The following is a 20,792-nucleotide window of genomic DNA, read 5'->3' on the forward strand; positions in this document are numbered from 1 at the left end:
CAAACAATGCTTGAAGACACGAGAGGAAATGTGAGTTTGAAGTAATAATGAGGTGTTTATCTGAAAGTGCTAACCAATATTATCACATTGTGATGTTTTCATTCCATTTCCTTGGTTGACTGTATTTTTCTTGTTTAAACACCTTTATTAAAAATGTTCCTTTCAGTGTTTACAACATGAATTTGAGAAATGACTTGGAGGGGGCATGAACAGTACCCCATTTGTTTACTTTGCTGTCTGCATGGACAGTCCACGAGCTATAGAGTGCTAGGATAGACGTCCTTCAGTGAGTAGTAACACACGCTTGGATCATCTTGTTATTTGTACAACAACGACCACTTATCAGAAAGCAACATATTCTTACACAGCTGTCTTTAAGAGCTTGTGCAGTGTAGAACTGTTTATTTCCTTTTTCGCTGCAATAAATATGCTAAGCATTGTACGAGCAGAAATGATCTGATACTTAAATGAATTATCATTTAAGACATAGGCAAAACTATATTTATGTAAAAGAAAGCAAATCATGTTAACATGTTCCTATTTACAAACATTATACATCACATACATTCTTTTATTACAATCATCACTCCAGCCTTACATAAATTGCTCAATTCCTCCCTTCACTTAAACCTCACTCCTCCTCTAAAACATTATTCTGCATGTATTGTTTCCACAATTTCCATTTTTTCTATGTAATTTTCTCCTACCCTTTTCTAAAGATCCCATTTCTCGTTCCTTTATCTCCATTACAATAGTCACTATTTCAAACGCGGTTGGTTTAGCTTTGATTTCCATTTTCTAGTAATTGCTTTTTGACAGTCACCAGGATTAAATTTAACAAGGCCTTACTATGTCTAGGCAATTCATATCCTGTATCCCAGCTCAAAAATAAAAATCATTTCCTTTCTTACACTCATTTGCTTTTCCAATATGCCTGACAGAGTACTCTGTAGAGAATTTTTAAAGTCTAACAATTCATTACACTCCCAAAACATATGTTCCCAGTTACTGCTTTTTCCCCATCACATCTCCAACATTTGCCATATACCTGAGTAAAAATTCTGCTTAGACTATAAAAGTATCTATGCAAATACTTCCAGGCAAAAATCTTAAATCTTCTAGATTTTGTTACATAAATGGGAGCCATGCATATGTCCTCCCACTGTTAAAAAGAGCTGCAGTTTTGAACAGACTTAATGGATCAAAGATTTTCACTAACATGCATGCATGTCAGTCTACAATATTAATAGTAATTAAAATCCATGTCTTATGAAATTGCCAGAGTTAAAACTGGAAACATCCCTTATGCAGGCTGTACTAATAATTTAAAATGTAATGTGAAGCTATGCTACGTTTACACTGAGTAACTATTCAAATCTCTCTTGCAGTTTCCCTAGAAAATGTGTTACTAGACGTGAAGGAGCTGCAAAGGGGGATGGACCTGACAAAGCGGGAGTACACCATGCATGAGCACAATGTCATATTGAAAGAGTTTATCAATAACAATGAAGGAAAATTAAAAAAGCTACAGGATGATGCTAAGATTTCTCAGGTAAATCCTACATATTCCATTAGCATTGTTGTGTTGAAGTAAATTCCAGAAATCATGGTCAGTTTTACTGCTGTTTATTTGAAGAAGCATGTCTTACACACATAGATGTAGTAGAAAGATGCGAGCTGAGCTGTTTGGATAGGGGCAGTTAAGGTGACTGAGCTGTTTGGTAGGGGCAGTTAAGGTGTCTGATCTGAACAGTACCATAGGTTCATAGGTTGCTACTAGGCTATCAGCCCTAGGGCCTATACAAGCCTAGCCATAACAATTCCCTGGCTATTTCTTCCCACACTATTTACTTCCCTGGACCCCTGTCTAGCAGGGCAACTGACATGATCCCTGGGGTGAATTTCCTTTCTCCCATCCAATCGTCAAGGTTCCTTTTGAAGAGGGCCAGAGAGGCACTCTGCTTGACATGTATGGGCAATCTATTCCAGAGTCTGGGGAGTCTCTGGGTCAAGAACCTATCCCTCCAGCATGTTTTGTTTATTGTGATGACAAGGTTTAGATCCCTGGAGCGTGTGGCTCTGAGGGATTGGGATTTCTTTAAGTGTAGCATGTCCAACAGCTCTGGGTTTGACATGGCCTTGTATGTTAAGCAGAGATCGCCTCTGAGTAGATGATATGCGACAGAGTATAGCTGGAGTTTTTTAAGGCGGTCAGCATAGGGCATCTGCTTTAGGCCTGTGATTCTTTTAGTGAGGTATTTCTGCAGCCTTTCCAGTTGCTGCAGATGTCTTGAGAGGTACATACCAAACGGGGCGTTGTATTCTATAATGGGTCTAATGAGGGATGAGTATAGTGGGACAATGACCTCCTTTTTTCTGGATGAAAAGCCCTTAGTGATGAGGTGTGCCACATAGGATCGCCTGACTGTTGTGGCAATGTGGTTATCGAAGGTGAGACCACTGTCCACCTGTGTCCCTAAGTCTCTTATCACACTTTCGGTGTTTAGTGTACTGCCACCTATATGGTAATTCACGGATACATGTTTTTTCCCAAAGGGGATAACTATACATTTCTTGGCATTGAGCTTGAACCCATGGCTCTGGCACCAAGCATCTGTTTCTGTAAGGCCTTTTTGTAGAATATCCACATCATTTGGGGATTCAATAATGGCTCCCAGTTTGCAGTCATCTGCGAACTTTGTTAGCCAGAGTCCCTTAGTGTTGGCCTGTACTTCAGAGAAGTAGATGCCAAACAAGAGTGGTCCCAGGACTGAACCCTGAGGTACTCCACTTGTCACTTGTCTGGAGCTGGATTTGGAGTCGGCTACTTTTACAGTGTGGGTTCTATCAGTAAGTCAGTTAGCAGCCCATTTGGTGACGTAGGGATTAATGCCCAGTTTAGTAAGTTTATCTATGATTCCAGAGTGGGGGATGGTGTCAAAGGCCTTGGCAAGGTCTAGATAGGCTGTGTGGACCACCTTATCCTTGTCCATGGCTCTGGAGACTGATTTGAAGAAGTCAATCAGGTTCAGGAGACAAGATCGGCCCTTCACGAACCCAAACTGGATGGGGTCCAGTGTTTGAAGGTTGCCAATGTCTTTGTTTATAAGTTCCATGATAATACGCTCCATGGCCTTGCAGATAAGGCTTGTCAGACTGATGGGACGGTAGTTTCCGGGATCCAAGATGGATCCCCCCTTGTGGAGTGGGATAACTGTAGCTGTGCGCCACTCAGTGGGCATGAAACCTGAGGTGAGGCTATGATTAAACATGACACTTAGGTGAGGTGCCAGTTCATATTGTAGTTCATGTAGTACACAGCCCGGGATGTCATCTGGTCCCATGGATGCTGTATTCTTAGCTTTGGAGAGTGCGTTTTTTACCTGTGTGGCCATTATTACCGGAATTTGGCAATCTTCCGGTATTGAGATGGCCATTTAGGGGGTGAGAGGGGGGTGAAGTTGGCACTGAATCGATCTGCCAGGATATTGGCAATATCCTTGGAATCGGTATATTTAATGCCATTCTGTTTTAGCTCAGAACAGATCTGAGCATTGCCATTTAGATTCTTGATATAGTTATAGAATGCCTTGTGGTTGTCTTTGGAATCTTTGGCAATTTTATTTTCGTAACTAGCTTTGGAGGATTTTATGAGGGATCTCAGTTTCTTACTGAGGCTTGTAAGGGAGTTTTTTGCATCCTGGGATTTTCCTCTTTTCTGCAACAGTTTTTTCCTTTTGTTGTAAAGTTTGTTTATGGCAGGGGACCACCAGATTGGCTTCCTTTTTTTGGATGAGAGCACCTGGGTTCTATTTGGGATGGCACGATTCATGCATGAGTGGATGTGCCTGTACAGTGCCTTAGTGTAGGATTCAGCAGTTGAACTTTCAGTTCCCGTCTGCATGGGTGTCATGAAGTTTGTCACTTCTGACTTGAGTAGTATGAAGTTAGCTTTGGAGAAGTTTTTTATGGAGGTTTCCTTACTGGGGAGTGGGGGTGGGATGTGGATGTTAAGGGTGATTAGCTTATGGTCAGACCTGACTAATGAGGGGGTGACCATAGGTGTGGAGCATCGATTTCCCATGTTGGCAATGACCAGGTCTAGGATATTGGACCCCCTGGTGGGACTATGGATTAGTTGATCCAGGGCGTTGGAATTTATGAATTCCAAGAACCGTTGGGCAAAGGTGTTGGTACAGGAGTAGCTTTCCCAGTTAATGGCAGAGTAGTTAAAAGCACCCAGTATTAGGGTGTTTGATTCTATCGTAATATTTTCCAGTATGTTTAGAAAGGTGTAGTGAGAATCTTGGGGTATGGTGGGGGATCTGTAGCAAGCTACAGTTTGGATTGCAGTCTTACCTAGTGTTAGTTGCACCTGGAGAATTTCAGATGCATTGTGTTGGGCAACTAGCCTGGTGGTATGAATATCCTTGGTGAATATTGACACTCCTCCACCTTTAGTGTTTCAGTCCTGGTTTGGTGGCCCAAAAGTGTGGTAAGAGTTGTAGCCTGGTATTGCAGGGGTGCTCTCTGGAGCCTTGAACCAGGTCTCAGTTACTGCACAGATATTGATGTTCTCCATTTTTAGGAGTGCCTCAAGAGAGTGCATTTTGAGGTTTAGACTTCTAGCATTGAGTAGCATTACCTTCAGATTTTGCATGTTTTTACCTGTTACGGTGGTGGTTTTGTCCTTTGAACTTTGCTAAAAAAGGCACTATAGGGGTTGCAAGAGCCTTAGCCAGTAACCTGAATCCCAGGGGCGACAAGTGCAGACCATCTCTGGCAAAGCATCATGGTCTGTCAATCATGTCGTCCCAGGCAGACAGATACTGGATCCCCTTTGAATGACACCAGAAGCTTAGCCAATTGTTGAAGTCAGTCATTTTGTCCTTATATTGTGGTATCATTCTGGGCAAAGGCAGGATGCTACTCAGGGCTAGGGTCATACCTGCCTGGGCCACATGATCCAAGAGCTCTTCCATGTCTCTTTTCATGTAGTCCAGGGAGGTACATCTCAAGTCATTCACTCCAGCATGGACAATGACAGAGTTATATTTGTACTTGTTGTGGAGTGACTTGAGTGCATGCGTTATGTGGCGGATCCTGGCACCCGACAGGCAACTGACTGTAATTTTCTCCTTGTTCAACCTGGTGAGAGGGACATCAGTGTGCCGGACTATAGAGTCACCTACGACTAAAGTGTTAGGTACATTGTCTTGCCTTAGAGGCTGTTGCTGGGTGGCAAAATGGTGTTCTGAACTATGTGATACTTTGGTTGTGATTGTTGTTTGTTTGCGTTTCAGCTTCAGAGGTCCTTGTTGCTTGGGCAGGTTACAGTTAAGGGCCTCAGCATATGTGGATTTAGTGTTGCTATGTGTGGGTGTTGGTAGTGTGGGTTTAGAAGGGCTATGTGTTGCTTGAGGTGGGTGTTAACCTTCTCCTCTTGACTGTCTAGCACAATCTTGGGTGGAGAGAGCTTTGCTTCCATTTTGGCTATGTAAGTGCATCTCTCACAGGTTGTAGTGTTTGGTGGTAGGAGGAGAGGGTTGTCTGTGTACATGAGGCAACTGCTGCATTGCCCCAGTATGCCCAGATTCACCAGGTGGACAGGAGAAATCACCGGAAGCTGACCCTTGGACATGCCTGGTTTGGTGCTTTTTTTTTTTTGTAAAGTACAGGAGCTGTTTTTCCTTACCTTAGCAAGGTACTTTGCAATTATAGGCTGTTTAGTGCTTACTATTAATTTCTCCTTATTAACAAGGAGCGCTTGTATCAGTTTAAGGCTTCCTAGTGCTTTCCAGCAGGTATTAGAGAAAGTGCTAGTCACAGGGATGCTTAAAGGTAAGATGAAAAAAAATGCACACTGCAGTGTGCACTAGAGAAGTTAGATGTGAAGTAGGTAACTTAAGTTTTACCTGTTTAAAAAGTTAAGGTTTAGTGGAGAGTTACTATTTTTAAAACAGCAAGATGGATTGAAAGGGATGGTCACTTTTGTATTCTGGTACTATGGAATACAGTAGGATGGCCAATAAATTTAAATTGTTGAAGGGGAGGGATTTCAAAAATGATGATTTTGTGATTACTCACACAAGCCAGTGAAAGTAGAGAGGAAATGGGATATATGGTCAGATTAACATAAGAGGCAGGCAACTAGAAAGACAGTGGTATTTAACAAGACAACTGTGACTGTGTGGGAGGGTGGGAAAAAAATTCTGCCTGACTCAGAAGAGAGAGAGATGTGGTCTCTTTTGAAGTTTTAATATGCTGTTAAAGCAGAATGCAAGTAAAATACAAGGTAAAGAAAACAAACCACAGTATTCAAAATATAGAAAGTCAATAAATTAATACAAAATATAAAAAAATAAAAGCAAACTAACCTTTCCTTCACAGCAAAGTGTAGCAGAGTCTGGATGAGCCTTTCTGGTAAAGTTCTGAAATGTTTTATTTTACCCCTTAAATAGAAGGTTTAGTTCCTAGCTTCACCCCCTCAGTTAACAAATGATTGTCCTTAAGTGACCTCTTCTATCTTATGAATGAGTCCTTAATTGATCAGTTCTAATTTCTGCCTGACTCAGAAGAGAGAGAGCTGTGGTCTCTTTTGAAGTTTTAATATGCTGTTAAAGCAGAATGCATGTAAAACACAAGGTAAAGAAAACAAACCACATTATTCAAAATATAGAAAGGCAATAAATTAATACAAAATACAAAAAATAAAAGCAAACTAACCTTTCCTTCACAGCAAAGTGTAGCAGAGTCTGGATGAGCCTTTCTGGTAAAGCTCTGAAATGTTTTATTTTACCCCTTAAATAGAAGGTTTAGTTCCTAGCTCCACCCCCTCAGTTAACAAATGATTAACCTTAAGTGACCTCTTCTATCTTATGAATGAGTCCTTAATTGATCAGTTCTAATTTCTGCCTGACTCAGAAGAGAGAGATGTGGTCTCTTTTGAAGTTTTAATATGCTGTTAAAGCAGAATGCAAGTAAAACACAAGGTAAAGAAAACAAACCATAGTATTCAAAATATAGAAAGGCAATAAATTAATACAAAATACAAAAAATAAAAGCAAACTAACCTTTCCTTCACAGCAAAGTGTAGCAGAGTCTGGATGAGCCTTTCTGGTAAAGCTCTGAAATGTTTTATTTTACCCCTTAAATAGAAGGTTTAGTTCCTAGCTCCACCCCCTCAGTTAACAAATGATTAATCTTAAGTGACCTCTTCTGTCTTATGAATGAGTCCTTAATTGATCAGTTCTAATTTCTGCCTGACTCAGAAGAGAGTGAGCTGTGGTCTCTTTTGAAGTTGTAATATGCTGTTAAAGCAGAATGCAAGTAAAACACAAGGTAAAGAAAACAAACCACAGTATTTAAAATATAGAAAGGCAATAAATTAATACAAAATAGAAAAAAAATAAAAGCAAACTAACCTTTCCTTCACAGCAAAGTGTAGCAGAGTCTGGATGAGCCTTTCTGATAAAGCTCTGAAATGTTTTATTTTACCCCTTAAATAGAAGGTTTAGTTCCTAGCTCCACCCCCTCAGTTAACAAATGATTAATCTTAAGTGACCTCTCCTATCTTATGAATGAGTCCTTAATTGATCAGTTCGAATTTCTGCCTGACTCATAAGAGAGAGAGCTGTGGTCTCTTTTGAAGTTTTAATATGCTGTTAAAGCAGAAAAATCAAGTAAAACACAAGGTAAAGAAAACTAACCACAGTATTCAAAATATAGAAAGGCAATAAATTAATACAAAATACAAAAAAATAAAAGCAAACTAACCTTTCCTTCACAGCAAAGTGTAGCAGAGTCTGGATGAGCCTTTCTGGTACCAGATCATTAGCATAAAGTAAGATGCTGATATTAGAATGGTCAGTTACAAGAGAGGTTTTGAAGAATGAGAATTGGGGGGGGGGCAAGAATTGAAATTTGAGCAGTTCCAGAGTGAAGCGGCGATGTTAAAAAGGAGTGAAATGCAGATGGCACCTTATAAATGAACAAATCATAGTTTAACAAATCACAATTCACTAAACTGTGTATTGCTGAAAAAATTCTCAGGAAAAGAAAAGCCAGCATCCTCCATTGTAGCAAGGAGACCTTCCAGCACCTCTCAACAAAATACACTCTGGACATGGTGTGGTGTATTTCATGGCATATTTCTATAGAGGGTTTATCAGTGATCAGCAAATTGGCTAAGTCATATTTCACTGAAATATGGACCACTCATTCATGTTTCGTCCCTCCCAGCACAGTCTGAGTTAGCTGGAAAGCATGTTACGGTGCTCTGTTAGAAGCCATATTTAGAAAGTGATGGTATGTGGAGGGAATGGGAGACAGAATCAATGGCTCAAGTTATGTCAGCAAATGATCCACCAGTAGGCACACCTGTCTCATTTCCGTGATAAATATGGTTAGCGACAAAAAGCAGGGCAGTGTTGCAGCAGTGCCTTTCTCTGGCCCTCTGTTTTTCATCGCCTAGGAGGCTATAATTACTGAGATGTATCTGCAGTTGGGAAGAGATAGGGGATTCCAGGATTTTAGGTCTAAAGTTTGTTATTGGTCTTGGTGCAGTTCTTAAGTAATTATCACAAATGTCTCCTTGTAAGTGACAGATTGCTGACCTATCTGGAGAAAGAGCAAAGTTGTTTACACTTGGTCAAGGTAAAGCCTGTCAAATACAGGGGTAATTTGTTGATATGCTGTTTAAACTAATAAATAAGTATTTCTTGAAAGTAAAAAGCTGGAATCTAATGTGTGGCAGTGAGATTTCAGAATATGTTGATGGATGAAAGGAAAGAGCCTATAGTGTAGATGTGAGGTAGATGTTAATCATAAAAAAAAAAACTTAATAAGTAAGCAATGCCTTAATACACTTCACTAAATGGAACTTCTGCCGGGTCTTTATGGAATTCTTTGATACAGACAAAGTAAAGATTATCCCCAGGCACTGAACCAAGGCATCAGTAGAACAGATTCGCACTACGGTTTAGGGTGCTGGCTTATATGTATTAGTCGCCATACTGCTGGAACTAGTATCTGCCTCTAAAGATTTGTCTGACTCTATCTTAATTGTTTTTTTTGATGATTATAATTCAGATCATGTATGTGTCTGTCTAGAACCTTCATGTTGTACTTAGCAGTTTGGAAGAGAAGGGCAACAGTCTCCACTGTTTCAATGAGGGTATTACCACAAGCAGCTTCAGAACAGCACACCATCTTTGATCAATCAGCTGCAATGCAACCTACATAAACAAGCACTATAAAACAAGCCAAATACAAGGATCACAACTGCTTGATTATCTTGGTATGGATTTTTTATTTAGCACACATCTCTTCCTCCACCCCAAAAATGCATACACGCATGCTTGCCTATGCTCACGGAACACACACGCCCACGCATGCACATACACACACACACACATATTTATATATGTATGCATTTGTGTTTGTACACACACACACACATGCTCACATTTATATATGTATGCATTTGTGTATGTACATGCACACACACACACACACACACACACACACACACACACACACACACACACACACATTCATATCTGTGTGTGTGGATTTGTATGTGTACATATGTATATGGGTTACCGGCATATGGTCGAACATTTACTTCATCAAGTATGTTTTGTTCTTGAGAAATTGCTGTTGAACAAGCTTTTTATCAAGTGCTAGAGTTGCCAAATGTAGTTAGATGGCCTGTGTGTGTGGGTAAGGTTAGTGACAGCAAGGTTGCTCATTACAGGTAAGGGGAATCAGACTGTGTGTGTGTGTGTGTGTGTGTGTGTGTGTGTGTGTGTGTGTGTGTGTGTGTGTGTGTGTGTGTGTGTGTGTGTGTGTGTGTGTGTGTGTGTGTAAAATGATGTATGTAGTGTGTCTTGTGTAATAGTATAACGGAATGGGTTTTTCTATGGTAAGGGTCATGGCTGGAGTTAGAGGCAGGGTTAAAGTTTGCATACACTAGTAAGGTGGATCTGTGGTAACAAAGTTGCTGCTAGCCACTAAATGCACATGTCAAAGAGATATTATGCAAGTGACAGCTGTGAGTGAGGAAGTAGTCACTGATGCAGTTATTAAACACAAGCTTTCTAAACTTTTACAGGCAGTCCTTAGAGCCAGTAATAAAATTAAATATGGCTTGAATATGACTAGCACCTGCACTAGGGTGCCTACCTAACACTCAGTCGTCACATCATACAACATGCATGACCTTTAACTGAGGACATCAGAAGGCAGCTGCAACATGTATCCCTCTGGAGAGAGCTTTACTTTTGTAACCTTCATTGCAAGATGTGTTAAAAAATGGAGGTAAAATAGAAAACAGACAGCAAAACAAGCGTTTCATTCTCCAACACCCAAATACAATAGGAATTGTTCTGCCTAACAGTGACCATTCTACTGGAAGCAGTTATAAACAAAATTATTTAAACAAAGAAAGGCAGCAGATGCTGAGGTAAGCTGTCAGACAGGGACAGGGGCAACAGATCTGTGCTCTTTCAACAGGTTACCTTCCATTTCCACACTACCCTCACCCCAGCATTTTGGATGCAGGATTTTAAGGCTGAATGTAGACTGCAGGATGAGGGAACTCTCAAGTCCAGGATACAAAAAAGAGTTTAGAGACATTCTTCCCACCATGAGAATGCCTTCTATCCCCTCAAGACCAAATTACTCTGACAAAATTAATTTTAAAAGACATGCTAGTTATGGCAGCTATAGAGAGGGGGTTTCTCTCAGAAGGGCAAGGGTTCCTTTCTAAAAACAGACCCTGCAGTTCACTGCTGTCAATCAAAGTTGAACCATTTTCTTTTGGTAAAAAAAAAATCAAGGTGCTCACCTTCCAGTCCCTTCTGCCTCTTCTGCTTCCAGTGGCTTTTATATTCTCTGGGGACATAATATGAATAAAAAATCCAAGGCACCCAAAGAAGGGAAATCCAGCCACAAAACAAATAAAAACAACTTTATTCCAATGAACCAAACCACATTAACGTTTCCTACCAAACTCCACAAATACATTTTCATTTAAAATACTTTCTGGCATCAATGTAAGGTCTCCAAAGGCAGTTGAAGTCTGCATCTGATGAAGTATTTTAAACAAAAACGTATTTGTGGAGTTTGCTAAGAAACGTTAATGTGGTTTGGTTCATTGTAATAAAGCTGTTTTTTTTTTTCATTTTGTGGCTGGATTTCCTTCTTTGGGTACCTTGGACTTTTTACTGGTGATGTTTTGGTGCCTTGGTGTGCTTTTTTACATTTATTGACATAATATGAATACTTGCATATCTCTGTAATAAATTTCTGTCATCCTGGGTGAGGTCAGAGCATTGCTAGTTTAGCTTCTTTCCTTCTGAGATCTCATGAGGTATTTAAAAATGCTTAACTCCTCTGTTTGTCCATCTATGGCTGCAGAGCATTTACATGTTTCCATACCCAAATGACCGTAAGATCCAAGCAACATCCCAAGAGGAGCTAAATGCATCTGTGAAACAGTTGTGTAATAAAGCCATGTAAAACCTGCATTTGATTTCCAATGAAGATGAAGTTTATCTAATTGTTTTAGTGTGAAGCTGGAGCAACAAGTAAATTGTTAAAATAAATAAATAAAAATGTGTGTGTGTGTGTGTGTGTGTGTGTGTGTGTGTGTGTGTGTGTGTGTGTGTGTGTGTGTGTGTGTGTGTGTGTGTGTGTGTGTGTGTGTGTGTGTGTGTGTGTGTGTGTGTGTGTATTAAAGTACAAGAAAAACCTAGCCAAGCTAGAGTTTTCACTGTGTGATACCTTAAACCTCCTGCAGTAGAGAGTAGAGGCTAGAGAGCCATGGGATATATGCAAATTGTTGGGTTTTTCTTGTAGTTTTTACTAATTGGTTTGACTGTGTGACATTTTTACTCTCTGGTATCTATCTATCTATCTATCTATATGTATATCTTTACAGAAACTGTATTTTTCCTATGAGAAAGACATCAGAGCTGTTTGCAGTCATACATATATACACATACGGGTTCAATGCCAAATTACCAAAACATCGAATTTCATATGGCCAAGACCATATGATTTAAGTTTCGGAATCTCGACGTTGTGAACGGAGATCTGCATACAGCGTGGAACGGGAGATTTCCCTTTTCCTAGCTGTAGTGCGATCTCAGAGTTGGTATATTTAAGTAGTGGGGGTGCGGGGGTGTAGGGGGGCTTGCCCCCCTGCAATAATGGTGAGAAAGTTTTTTTTTTTATGGATTTATTTTACAAAGTCGAGGTTCTGAAACTTCGATCATATGGTCTCAGCCATATGAAATTTGAAGTTTCGGAAATTCGGCATTGTGAAGTGAATCCACACATACACACACACACACACACACACACACACACACAACACACACACACCCAAGCTGGCTACGTTTTGCCAGGTAATGCATTATGTCATGTAACTGAACCTTTCCAAAAACATTCCTTACGGAAGGAAGGAAGCAGCACTACTGTACCTAACACTGAGGGGGATTTGTCTGAGGCAATTTATTTCCTAATAATCCCTCACTCCAAGATACTCCCTGATGTGTTCTGAATGTGGTATCAATCACCGAGTCAGTTGGTGCTTGACTCTAGATGGACTATTATATGGACTTTATGAACTTTCTCATGAACTACAAATGATTAGAGAAAAAAACTTGCTAAGACTGGAAGTCACTGAGCTCAATAGAAAGATGGGGTTAGTTCCTGGAAAACTAGTTTTCACAATCCTGCTGTATAGCTGTGCATTGTGATCATTATTTGGGTGAAGGTAGTGTGAGTCATATCCCAGTACAGCAATGTTCATATTCTATGTGCTCTTAAGGCCAACTCTCTCACATATATCATCACATATTACTGGAAGTGGTGTAGATTTAGGAGGCCTTGAATTATAGTCTGTAGTGCTTCACCAAAGTACTTGTCTCCTTCAACCTGCAGAAATCCTCCTCCTAAACCAGATGCTTGCTAGTGTCATGCTGAACACAAAAAAATAGCAGAGTGTTAAACCTGAAGGAAAAGCTAGCAATGCTCAGTTAGTTCTATTGGCATGCAAACAGCCTATTCTCTTTGACTGCAAGTACTGTCCTGAAGGCTCTAAGTTATGAGTTCTTGTCCAACTGTCATGGCCACTCTGGAGAGTCTGCTCATGAAACTGCATTGGTATGTACAGAAACCGTGGTGTTAGCACCTGCAGTCCCTTGAAAGGGTAAGTCCCCCCTCATTTGCGCCATCCACAAGGAAATTCATTGGTGGATAGCAAAGATAAGGGTCAGTCCTGTAATGCCTTTTGCTGAGACCCAAAGGGGGACAGACAGTTACCTCAGATGCCGCTCACCTGGCTTTGGAATGCATACAAGCTTCTTGAGGGTGCAAGACACTTGGAACAACAAGAACAAAGCCCAGCATATCAGCATCAAGAAAATGCTGGCCATCATGTATGCATTACAGGTGTTTAAACCTGTCATACGACCATAGGTCCTCAGGCCAGTCACAAACAATACCGCAGGAGTACCCACTCTTACCCACTTTGCAGACTATTTTGATCTGGGCTGTGTTTTCAAACCAGACCATCCAGTACCATGGTTGGAATGCCTTGAAAGATGACCTTAGCAGATCTGCTCCCAGTCTCCACTAGTAGAAATGGAGCCCAAAGGTCCTTCATGAACTCACTATAGTTTGGAGCACTCTGGCAATGTATCTTTTTACCTCACTGCTAAATTACCAGCTTCAAAAAGTTTGCACCCAGTACCCATGCAGCAGATACATAGCAGTGGATGCATTTTACAGTCCTTGCAACAAAGGTTTCCTGTATGATGTTCAATCTCTACCCTTGACACCCATGGTATGGTGTTCACTCTCTACCCTTGACACCCACGGTACAGTGTTCACTCTCTACCCTTGACACCCATGGTATGGTACTGAGAAAGACACTGCAAGACAAAGCTAACTTAACCCTGATTGCACCACTGTGGCCAAGACACCCCCCTCAATCTGCTTAAAAAGGTTCTGGAGAAATAGGTCCTGAGGTCTTCTTTATATTAGGCAGCCTTCTGTTGCACCAACAAGGGAATACAGTGTACGCAGACCTTTAGCAGCCTGGGAGAATGAGCACTGATGCCACAGTAGAAATCCTCTCTCTCCAGAGGCCTGTAGAATCCTCAGAGGTGCTACCAAAACATGCCACCAGCAAAACTTGTTTATTAGATAGGGCACATTTTCCACTCGTTGCAGTTTTAATATTATTCATACTAGGGAAACTACTGTATAGAAAGTCCTACTTTATTGTTTCCCATTATTTGAGTAGAAGCTTTCTTATGCACCTGTGAAAGTGCATTTATCTGCCATTTCAGTTGCTTGCCATTACAGCTGCCCTTAACTAAACAACATTCAGAAAAGAAGTTTTCAATGGGGTTAATTCTGTATTTTCCAAAGAAGCTAGTGCCTCATCATTGGGACCTGAATTCTGCTTTATAACACTGCCTTGTGCCCCATTCAAACTTGTAGCCTCTGTACATTCTTTCCTTTCCTGGAAAATTCTGCTCCTGATAGCCTTCACCTCAGCTAGCTGGATCTCACAATTGCAGGACTTTTTGTGTGCAGAGTGCCTTACATGGCCTTCCACAAGGGCAGGGTGTTTCTTAGGACTAGACCTTCATTTATGCCTGAGGTGTTTTTTTTTAGAGGGGGAACATTGTTTTCCATAGTACATACTGCTGGATGTGGTCAGAGTTCTAGGTCTGAACCTGACCCTGTAGACATTGAGCCATTCAACCTCACACCTTACATTCAATGCACTGCATGATATCGTAAATTATCTATAACATACTGCATACTTCCATTGACTGCAGTGAATTTTATTCACTGGAACAATATGTGGTTTTGGCTTGTACATTAAAGCTTTTAGTTGTATTGACCATACTTCTAGAGTGCAGAATTTAATTTCAGCTGTTATAGCCCCACTCTAAACTCAGATGCCTCTCACCTGGCTTGCAGATACATACAGGCTTCCTGAGGGTAGAAGGCACTTGGAACAACAGTAAAAAGCCCAGCATATCAGCATCAAGAAGATGCTGGCCACCATTTATGCACTTCAGGTGTTTAGGCTAGTCATATGACCTAGTCACATGACCATAGGTCCTCTGGCTGGGTAAGGAAGGGAGTGATGGCACTTTCCATCACAATACGTGCAGAAATGTAATGCTGTAAGAAAGTACAGGTTTGGTACTGCACTATATGGAATACATGATGAATTATTTCTCACACTGTTACACCCTCAGTGCAACCCACAGGGTGACACCTTGCACCATGAAGTGTCTAAAATCATTATAGAGTTATACTGTATTACCTTATTAATGCCTGCCAACAGTCATTTAATTAAGTGTGACATTATGACTATTGGCAAGCTGTATTGGAAGTGCATGGAGCTGAGTCAGAAAGAAAATGTACATGTGAGAAATCTTTTCGTGGGAACATGAAAAATCAGCTTTTTGCTTTCTATAATAATGCTACATAAAAAAAAAGCATTATGTATTTCTAAGCGCTGTCTGCTTGAGTATAGCAAGGCAGCCCACACAGGTAGCAGCCCAGGCATGATTAACACCACAGCATGATCAGCGGTTTGACCTGCCTTTTAGTTTCAGTTATATACCACTTACTGATATGTCAATTACATTTAATAGCAGTGTCATTATCCTGTATCTGACTTTACGTTTATTGTGTTTGCTAAGGTATATTTACCTAGAGGAGATGACCCTGTCTGTGCTTTAAGTTCTTTAGATGCCACCACTTGGTTTAAATAATGGCATTTCATGGTAATATTTAATATTACAAGACATGTGAAATTCATATTGTCTTCTGTCTTTCAATAATTAATGATACGTAATTGATTCAGTTAAGTTTTGTGTATGTAAATTTTGTTGCTCCCCAAGAAGGCTTTCTGCCAAAAAGCTGTGGGGGGACTTAAATTGGTTACTCTGCATTTGTTCCTAGTTCATTTGTTTTTATTTTATATCTTGTTTGGTTGTTTTAGTTTGTCATAACACATCCCTTTTCAGTTTCTTTGGCTGACAGAAGTCAGCAGCTAGTAACAGGTATGTTAACTGATAGACAGAGGCAGTCAGTATATGGTTGTATATGTAAGCTAGGACTGGCTGTTAAGAATGGAATACTTAGGAAAAAGACTCGGGACACCTGCAGCATGATCAACCTCAAACATAGATTTTATCCCTCTACAAAATCAGACTGAAATGGCAACACAAGCAAAAGAAATGGAAAACTTCTTTAAAGATATGAAATCCACCCACTAGGTATTTGCAGGGTCAAGATGGCTATGGAAAGAGTCAGAGACATGGCACAGAGGGATAAAGCCCAAACTATGTCCCAGGCAACCTGAGTTCAATTAGCATCTTGGGCACCTGAGGCTTTGGCGGGGAGGGAGAACATTTGCCGATTATACCACCTAAGGGAGGCTTAGTCCAATGAAAGGAGTGTTCCTTGGCTGAGAACAGAGAATGTAGGGGAGGAGGCTGGATCTGTGGTAGAGCATAAAAGAAAAATCCCCTGGATTAAAGATAGACAGCACCACCACCCTACCACCCTAGGACACCCATAAGTTCCTCCCTGGCTCCAGCTTGAAATTCATCTTTGACATGGGGGGATGAGAGTGTCATTAGACCCAGGGACCTCTGTCAGTATGACAGAAAGGGAACAAAAAAGATGGCTAAGGAAAGGTGTTAGATATATATTTAGAGATTTATAAATGCATGTACTTCTGTTTGCTAGTTAGATGCATATACAATTCTGTTGCTAGAATATATGTAGGATAATATAGTCAGTTACATGCATACATTTCTGTTTTCTAGCATACATATATTAAAGGGTTAAACTGGTCTCAGCTAAAAATCAAATAAATAAATAAATGTCATTCATCTGTAAATGTAACATGAATGTTCAGGTTTTGGTACAGCTTGAGAAAAATGCTAATATGTATAAGCTGAATGTTCAGTGTCTGGTACAAGCTTCAAGGGAAATAGATAAGGATCCAGGTGTAAGAATCAACAGACTTTCTAGACTGTTACATAATTCACCTTGAAACAGAACACAAAAGAGCTTATTAACAGACTGCATGATATCAAGTGCGGGGATCTCATATGGTGTAGTGGTACATTGCTGTGATTGTAGTGCACAGGGTCCTGGGTTCAAGACTCAGGAGTATTGAAAGACTGCTTTCATACAGAAACATTCTCAAACAGGAAAGACTCACTGAACATTTAATAAACAGACTGTATGACATCAGAAAATACCGAAGTAATGACTTTGAGCATTCCCAAACGACTGCTTTCATAAGAATGTATATATGGGAGATCTGATTTTTTGTTAGATCTGAGCACTGGAGAACATTTTTCATGCTGTATGAGAAGCAAACTTGAAGACATTAAAGCTGTAAACTGTACAATATTGTACATGTCGTCTGTTATATAGACAAGTTATCTTAGTAGTTCTGCGCAAGAAAGATAATAATAATAACCAGACTTTGTTTTTTACAAGGCACTAAATCAAGAGCTAATCAGACTTTGGTTTCAGCACACAAAAGCTGCTTTGCATTTATTTCTACTAGGCACCAACACAGTAAGCTGTAGTCAGTATTTTCAGTAAGTAAGACAAGACTGACATTCAATCATTCATTTTAAATAACTTTTCAAAAGGTTCAAGTAGATGGCAATGGATCCAGGATCTGAGGTGGGCAGCCACCATGGAGATACAAAAATTACATACAAAATAAAATACTCATTTCAGGACTGTACATCATGGAGCAAATCTTGAAAAGTTTTTTTCATTTTCTGTTTTTATAAAATCATGTGTTCATTTTTCAAAATTAAGGGAGGTTTATTACAGCACACATACATCATTCAGTTATGACTGATGTTAAAACCTCACAAGAGCACATTAGGTTTTGTGCACATCACTGTCTTTATGATCTCTGACATTTATTCCTGTTGTTTACTGCACTTTGTACAATAGGCTACTGTGCCTGCTAGCCTTCAACAAAGTGTGGACATGATTGCCATAGATAATCTGATACCTCTCTTCCTGTCAGACTCCAGCAAGGAGTGTGTGTATGCCAACGTTAATCCATAACCTCCTTTCTTGTCATTCTCTACCTAGGAGTAAAAATGCCACAGAAAATCTACAGACTCCCTTCCCAACAGTATCCACATAAGTATGGGAATGGCAAAAGTAATCCAATCTTCCCTTCCTACCAGTAACTGAACATATTACAGGTAAACTACAAGCTGTACATGGGATGGTCAGTGCAGCCATACCAGACAGCTCTTCGATCAGTAGGGTTTGCACCGGATTTCCTGTTATTGACAGCAGTACGTGTACACCAATTGACTGTAACTATAGCAGTACTAATGACTTCTACACTACCTTTTTATCTCGCAACATTTAAGAGTGAATATGTTATGCACGTGAAAGGAAAACTGCCACTGAATCCATTAGAGAAATTTTCAGAATAACAGTACAGTTTCTTGTCTTGAAGGGAAAAGCCGAAGATGTTTCACAACTCAGATTTCTGATATGAGAATAAGCCTATTGGTAGGTCACACATGTAGAACTAAAGGTGCCAGCAACAGAGTCCTTGCTAGGCAGCAATGTGCTACAGATTTGTGTGATGATATCATCATGCCACCTTTCTGTGTACTAAACCACAAGTGGCCCTATGTCCCTGCTATTATTCCCATCATATATGAACATCATGTATCCTCCCTGCTTTTACCCATTACCACATTGCAGTTCTTTCCATTTATATGAGCCATGACTGAAAGCATGACTACTTCAGTAGTTCCTGTTCTGCCAGGAGCACTTCTGTTAATTGTGTCGGTAGTTATGATGTCACACAATATTGAAGATGGAAGAGTGCATGTTGATGATACATTACATAGGAACTTGGTTTGTTGCAGTTGTGCTTTGGTTGACAGTTGCAGGGCAGAAAAATGGAAACAAGGTGAGTTTTGTGATTTTCACATTTTCCTTTTCTCCAACATGGTGTGACCTCACACATGAAGGTGCAGAGGGAGAGCACTGACTATGAGGGTGGTGGTAACTTGCCCCTCTGGCAAAACAATTGTTTTAGAGAGTATGGCAATGTTTTCATTAACATGATGTCATAATTCAGTTACATTTTGTACTAGATGTATGGTTATGATTATCATGTTAATGAAAACAATTGTTTTAGAGAGTATGGCAGTGTTTTCATTAAGGTGATGTCATAATTCAGTTACATTTTGTACTAGATGTATGGTTATGATTATCATGTTAATGAAAACAATTGTTTTAGAGAGTATGGCAATGTTTTCATTAAGATGATGCCATGATTCAGTTACATTTTGTACTAGATGTATGGTTATGATTATCATGTTAATGAAAACAATTGTTTTAGAGAGTATGGCAATGTTTTCATTAAGATGATGCCATGATTCAGTTACATTTTGTACTAGATGTATGGTTATGATTATCGTGTTAATGAAAACAATTGTTTTAGAGAGTATGGCAATGTTTTCATTAAGATGATGTCGTAATTCAGTTACATTTTGTACTAGATGTATGGTTATGATTATTTGTGTCTCATTTAAGTGAGATGTGATTAATCTTATCTCCTTGGCCACCTTATCTCTCAAGGAATATCTCAGAGGTTTTAGAAACTTCTAGGAGGCATTCCACTTGGGACACTTACAAGTCCAAGAGGAAACGCTTCTCCATTTGGGCTAAGAAATATCCTTTTCCTCCATGGTTTGTATGTATTCCTGGTTTCCATGGTACATCTCAGGTATCATTTTGATGTGGGCTTTAGTTTTATCCCCATATGTGTAAATTTATCACACGGTATCGTGGTCTGACTAGAAATAGGACTCTACCCAGCATAGACTAGTGAAATCATTTCTGCAGGAGATCAGTTTCATAGTCATTAGTGAAACATCTCTTTCCACCTTGGACCTGAAGTTCATGATTAACTTGCTGTCTCATTCACCCTTTAAACTAAATGCTTTATCAAGCTGGACAGAGGTTTTCCTGGTGGCTATTACATACTATAAAACCAGAACATGTCCAATCTTGGGCATCATATAAAAAATATTACCTCATCTTTCGTAAACACTATGCCTTTTTCCAGAAGTATTCTCCTTTCCTCTTTAAGCTGCTTTTTGAAATGTCAGTCAATTCATTCATTCATTTAACTTCCTGCTTTCTTTCCATAAGATGAAAAATACATATTATATGTACCTGGGTATTCTAAAAACATGGTTTTATATAGTCCATGAGCTCAAACAGATGGGCCAATAGTTTACTTAAAAATCTTCCATGCGTCGGGTAAATTTAGTTACCAGATATAAGAATTGTCAAGTACATAACTTTTTTTTTTTGTCTCGGAAAGATTAAAAGATGTTTGGTTAATGTTGTGGTAGCACACTTTACCAGGACACAGACAAATAACTGGTGTCAGAGCCATTGACTAAAACTAAATGCCAAGAAAGCATAACAGTGTCCTTTGGGAAGTCAGTCACCCCTGCAACTATAATATTGACAATACACCCCTAAGGGTCAACCCAGTAGTCAGGGATTTAGAGACACATTTAGATAGCAATCTAGGCTTTGACCATCATGTGTCTATGGCAGTCATTAAATCATTGAATGCTGTGCAACTTATAAATGAATGTATAGCATCTACTAGGTCCTTGGAGGTCATTGTTCCACTGTATTCGGCACTCATCAGACCTACC

At 39.8% G+C, this 20,792-nt stretch overlaps 1 protein-coding gene across 1 annotated transcript in view; it reads left to right on the top strand.

Annotated features, from left to right (window-relative positions):
- Nucleotides 1–20,792, top strand: part of FMNL2 (formin like 2) — a 1,741,163-nt gene that overhangs the window by 1,667,790 nt on the left and 52,581 nt on the right. Inside the window, exon 22 of the mRNA XM_044074902.1 lies at nt 1,389–1,552. Within this exon, the coding sequence (XP_043930837.1) occupies nt 1,389–1,552 (164 nt within the window). The remainder of the gene's footprint in view (nt 1–1,388; nt 1,553–20,792) is intronic.

This window comes from Protopterus annectens, chromosome 6.part0 (assembly GCF_019279795.1).
Source record: "Protopterus annectens isolate FY-2018-M chromosome 6.part0, PAN1.0, whole genome shotgun sequence".
In the NCBI taxonomy this organism is placed as follows: Eukaryota; Metazoa; Chordata; order Ceratodontiformes; family Protopteridae; genus Protopterus; species Protopterus annectens.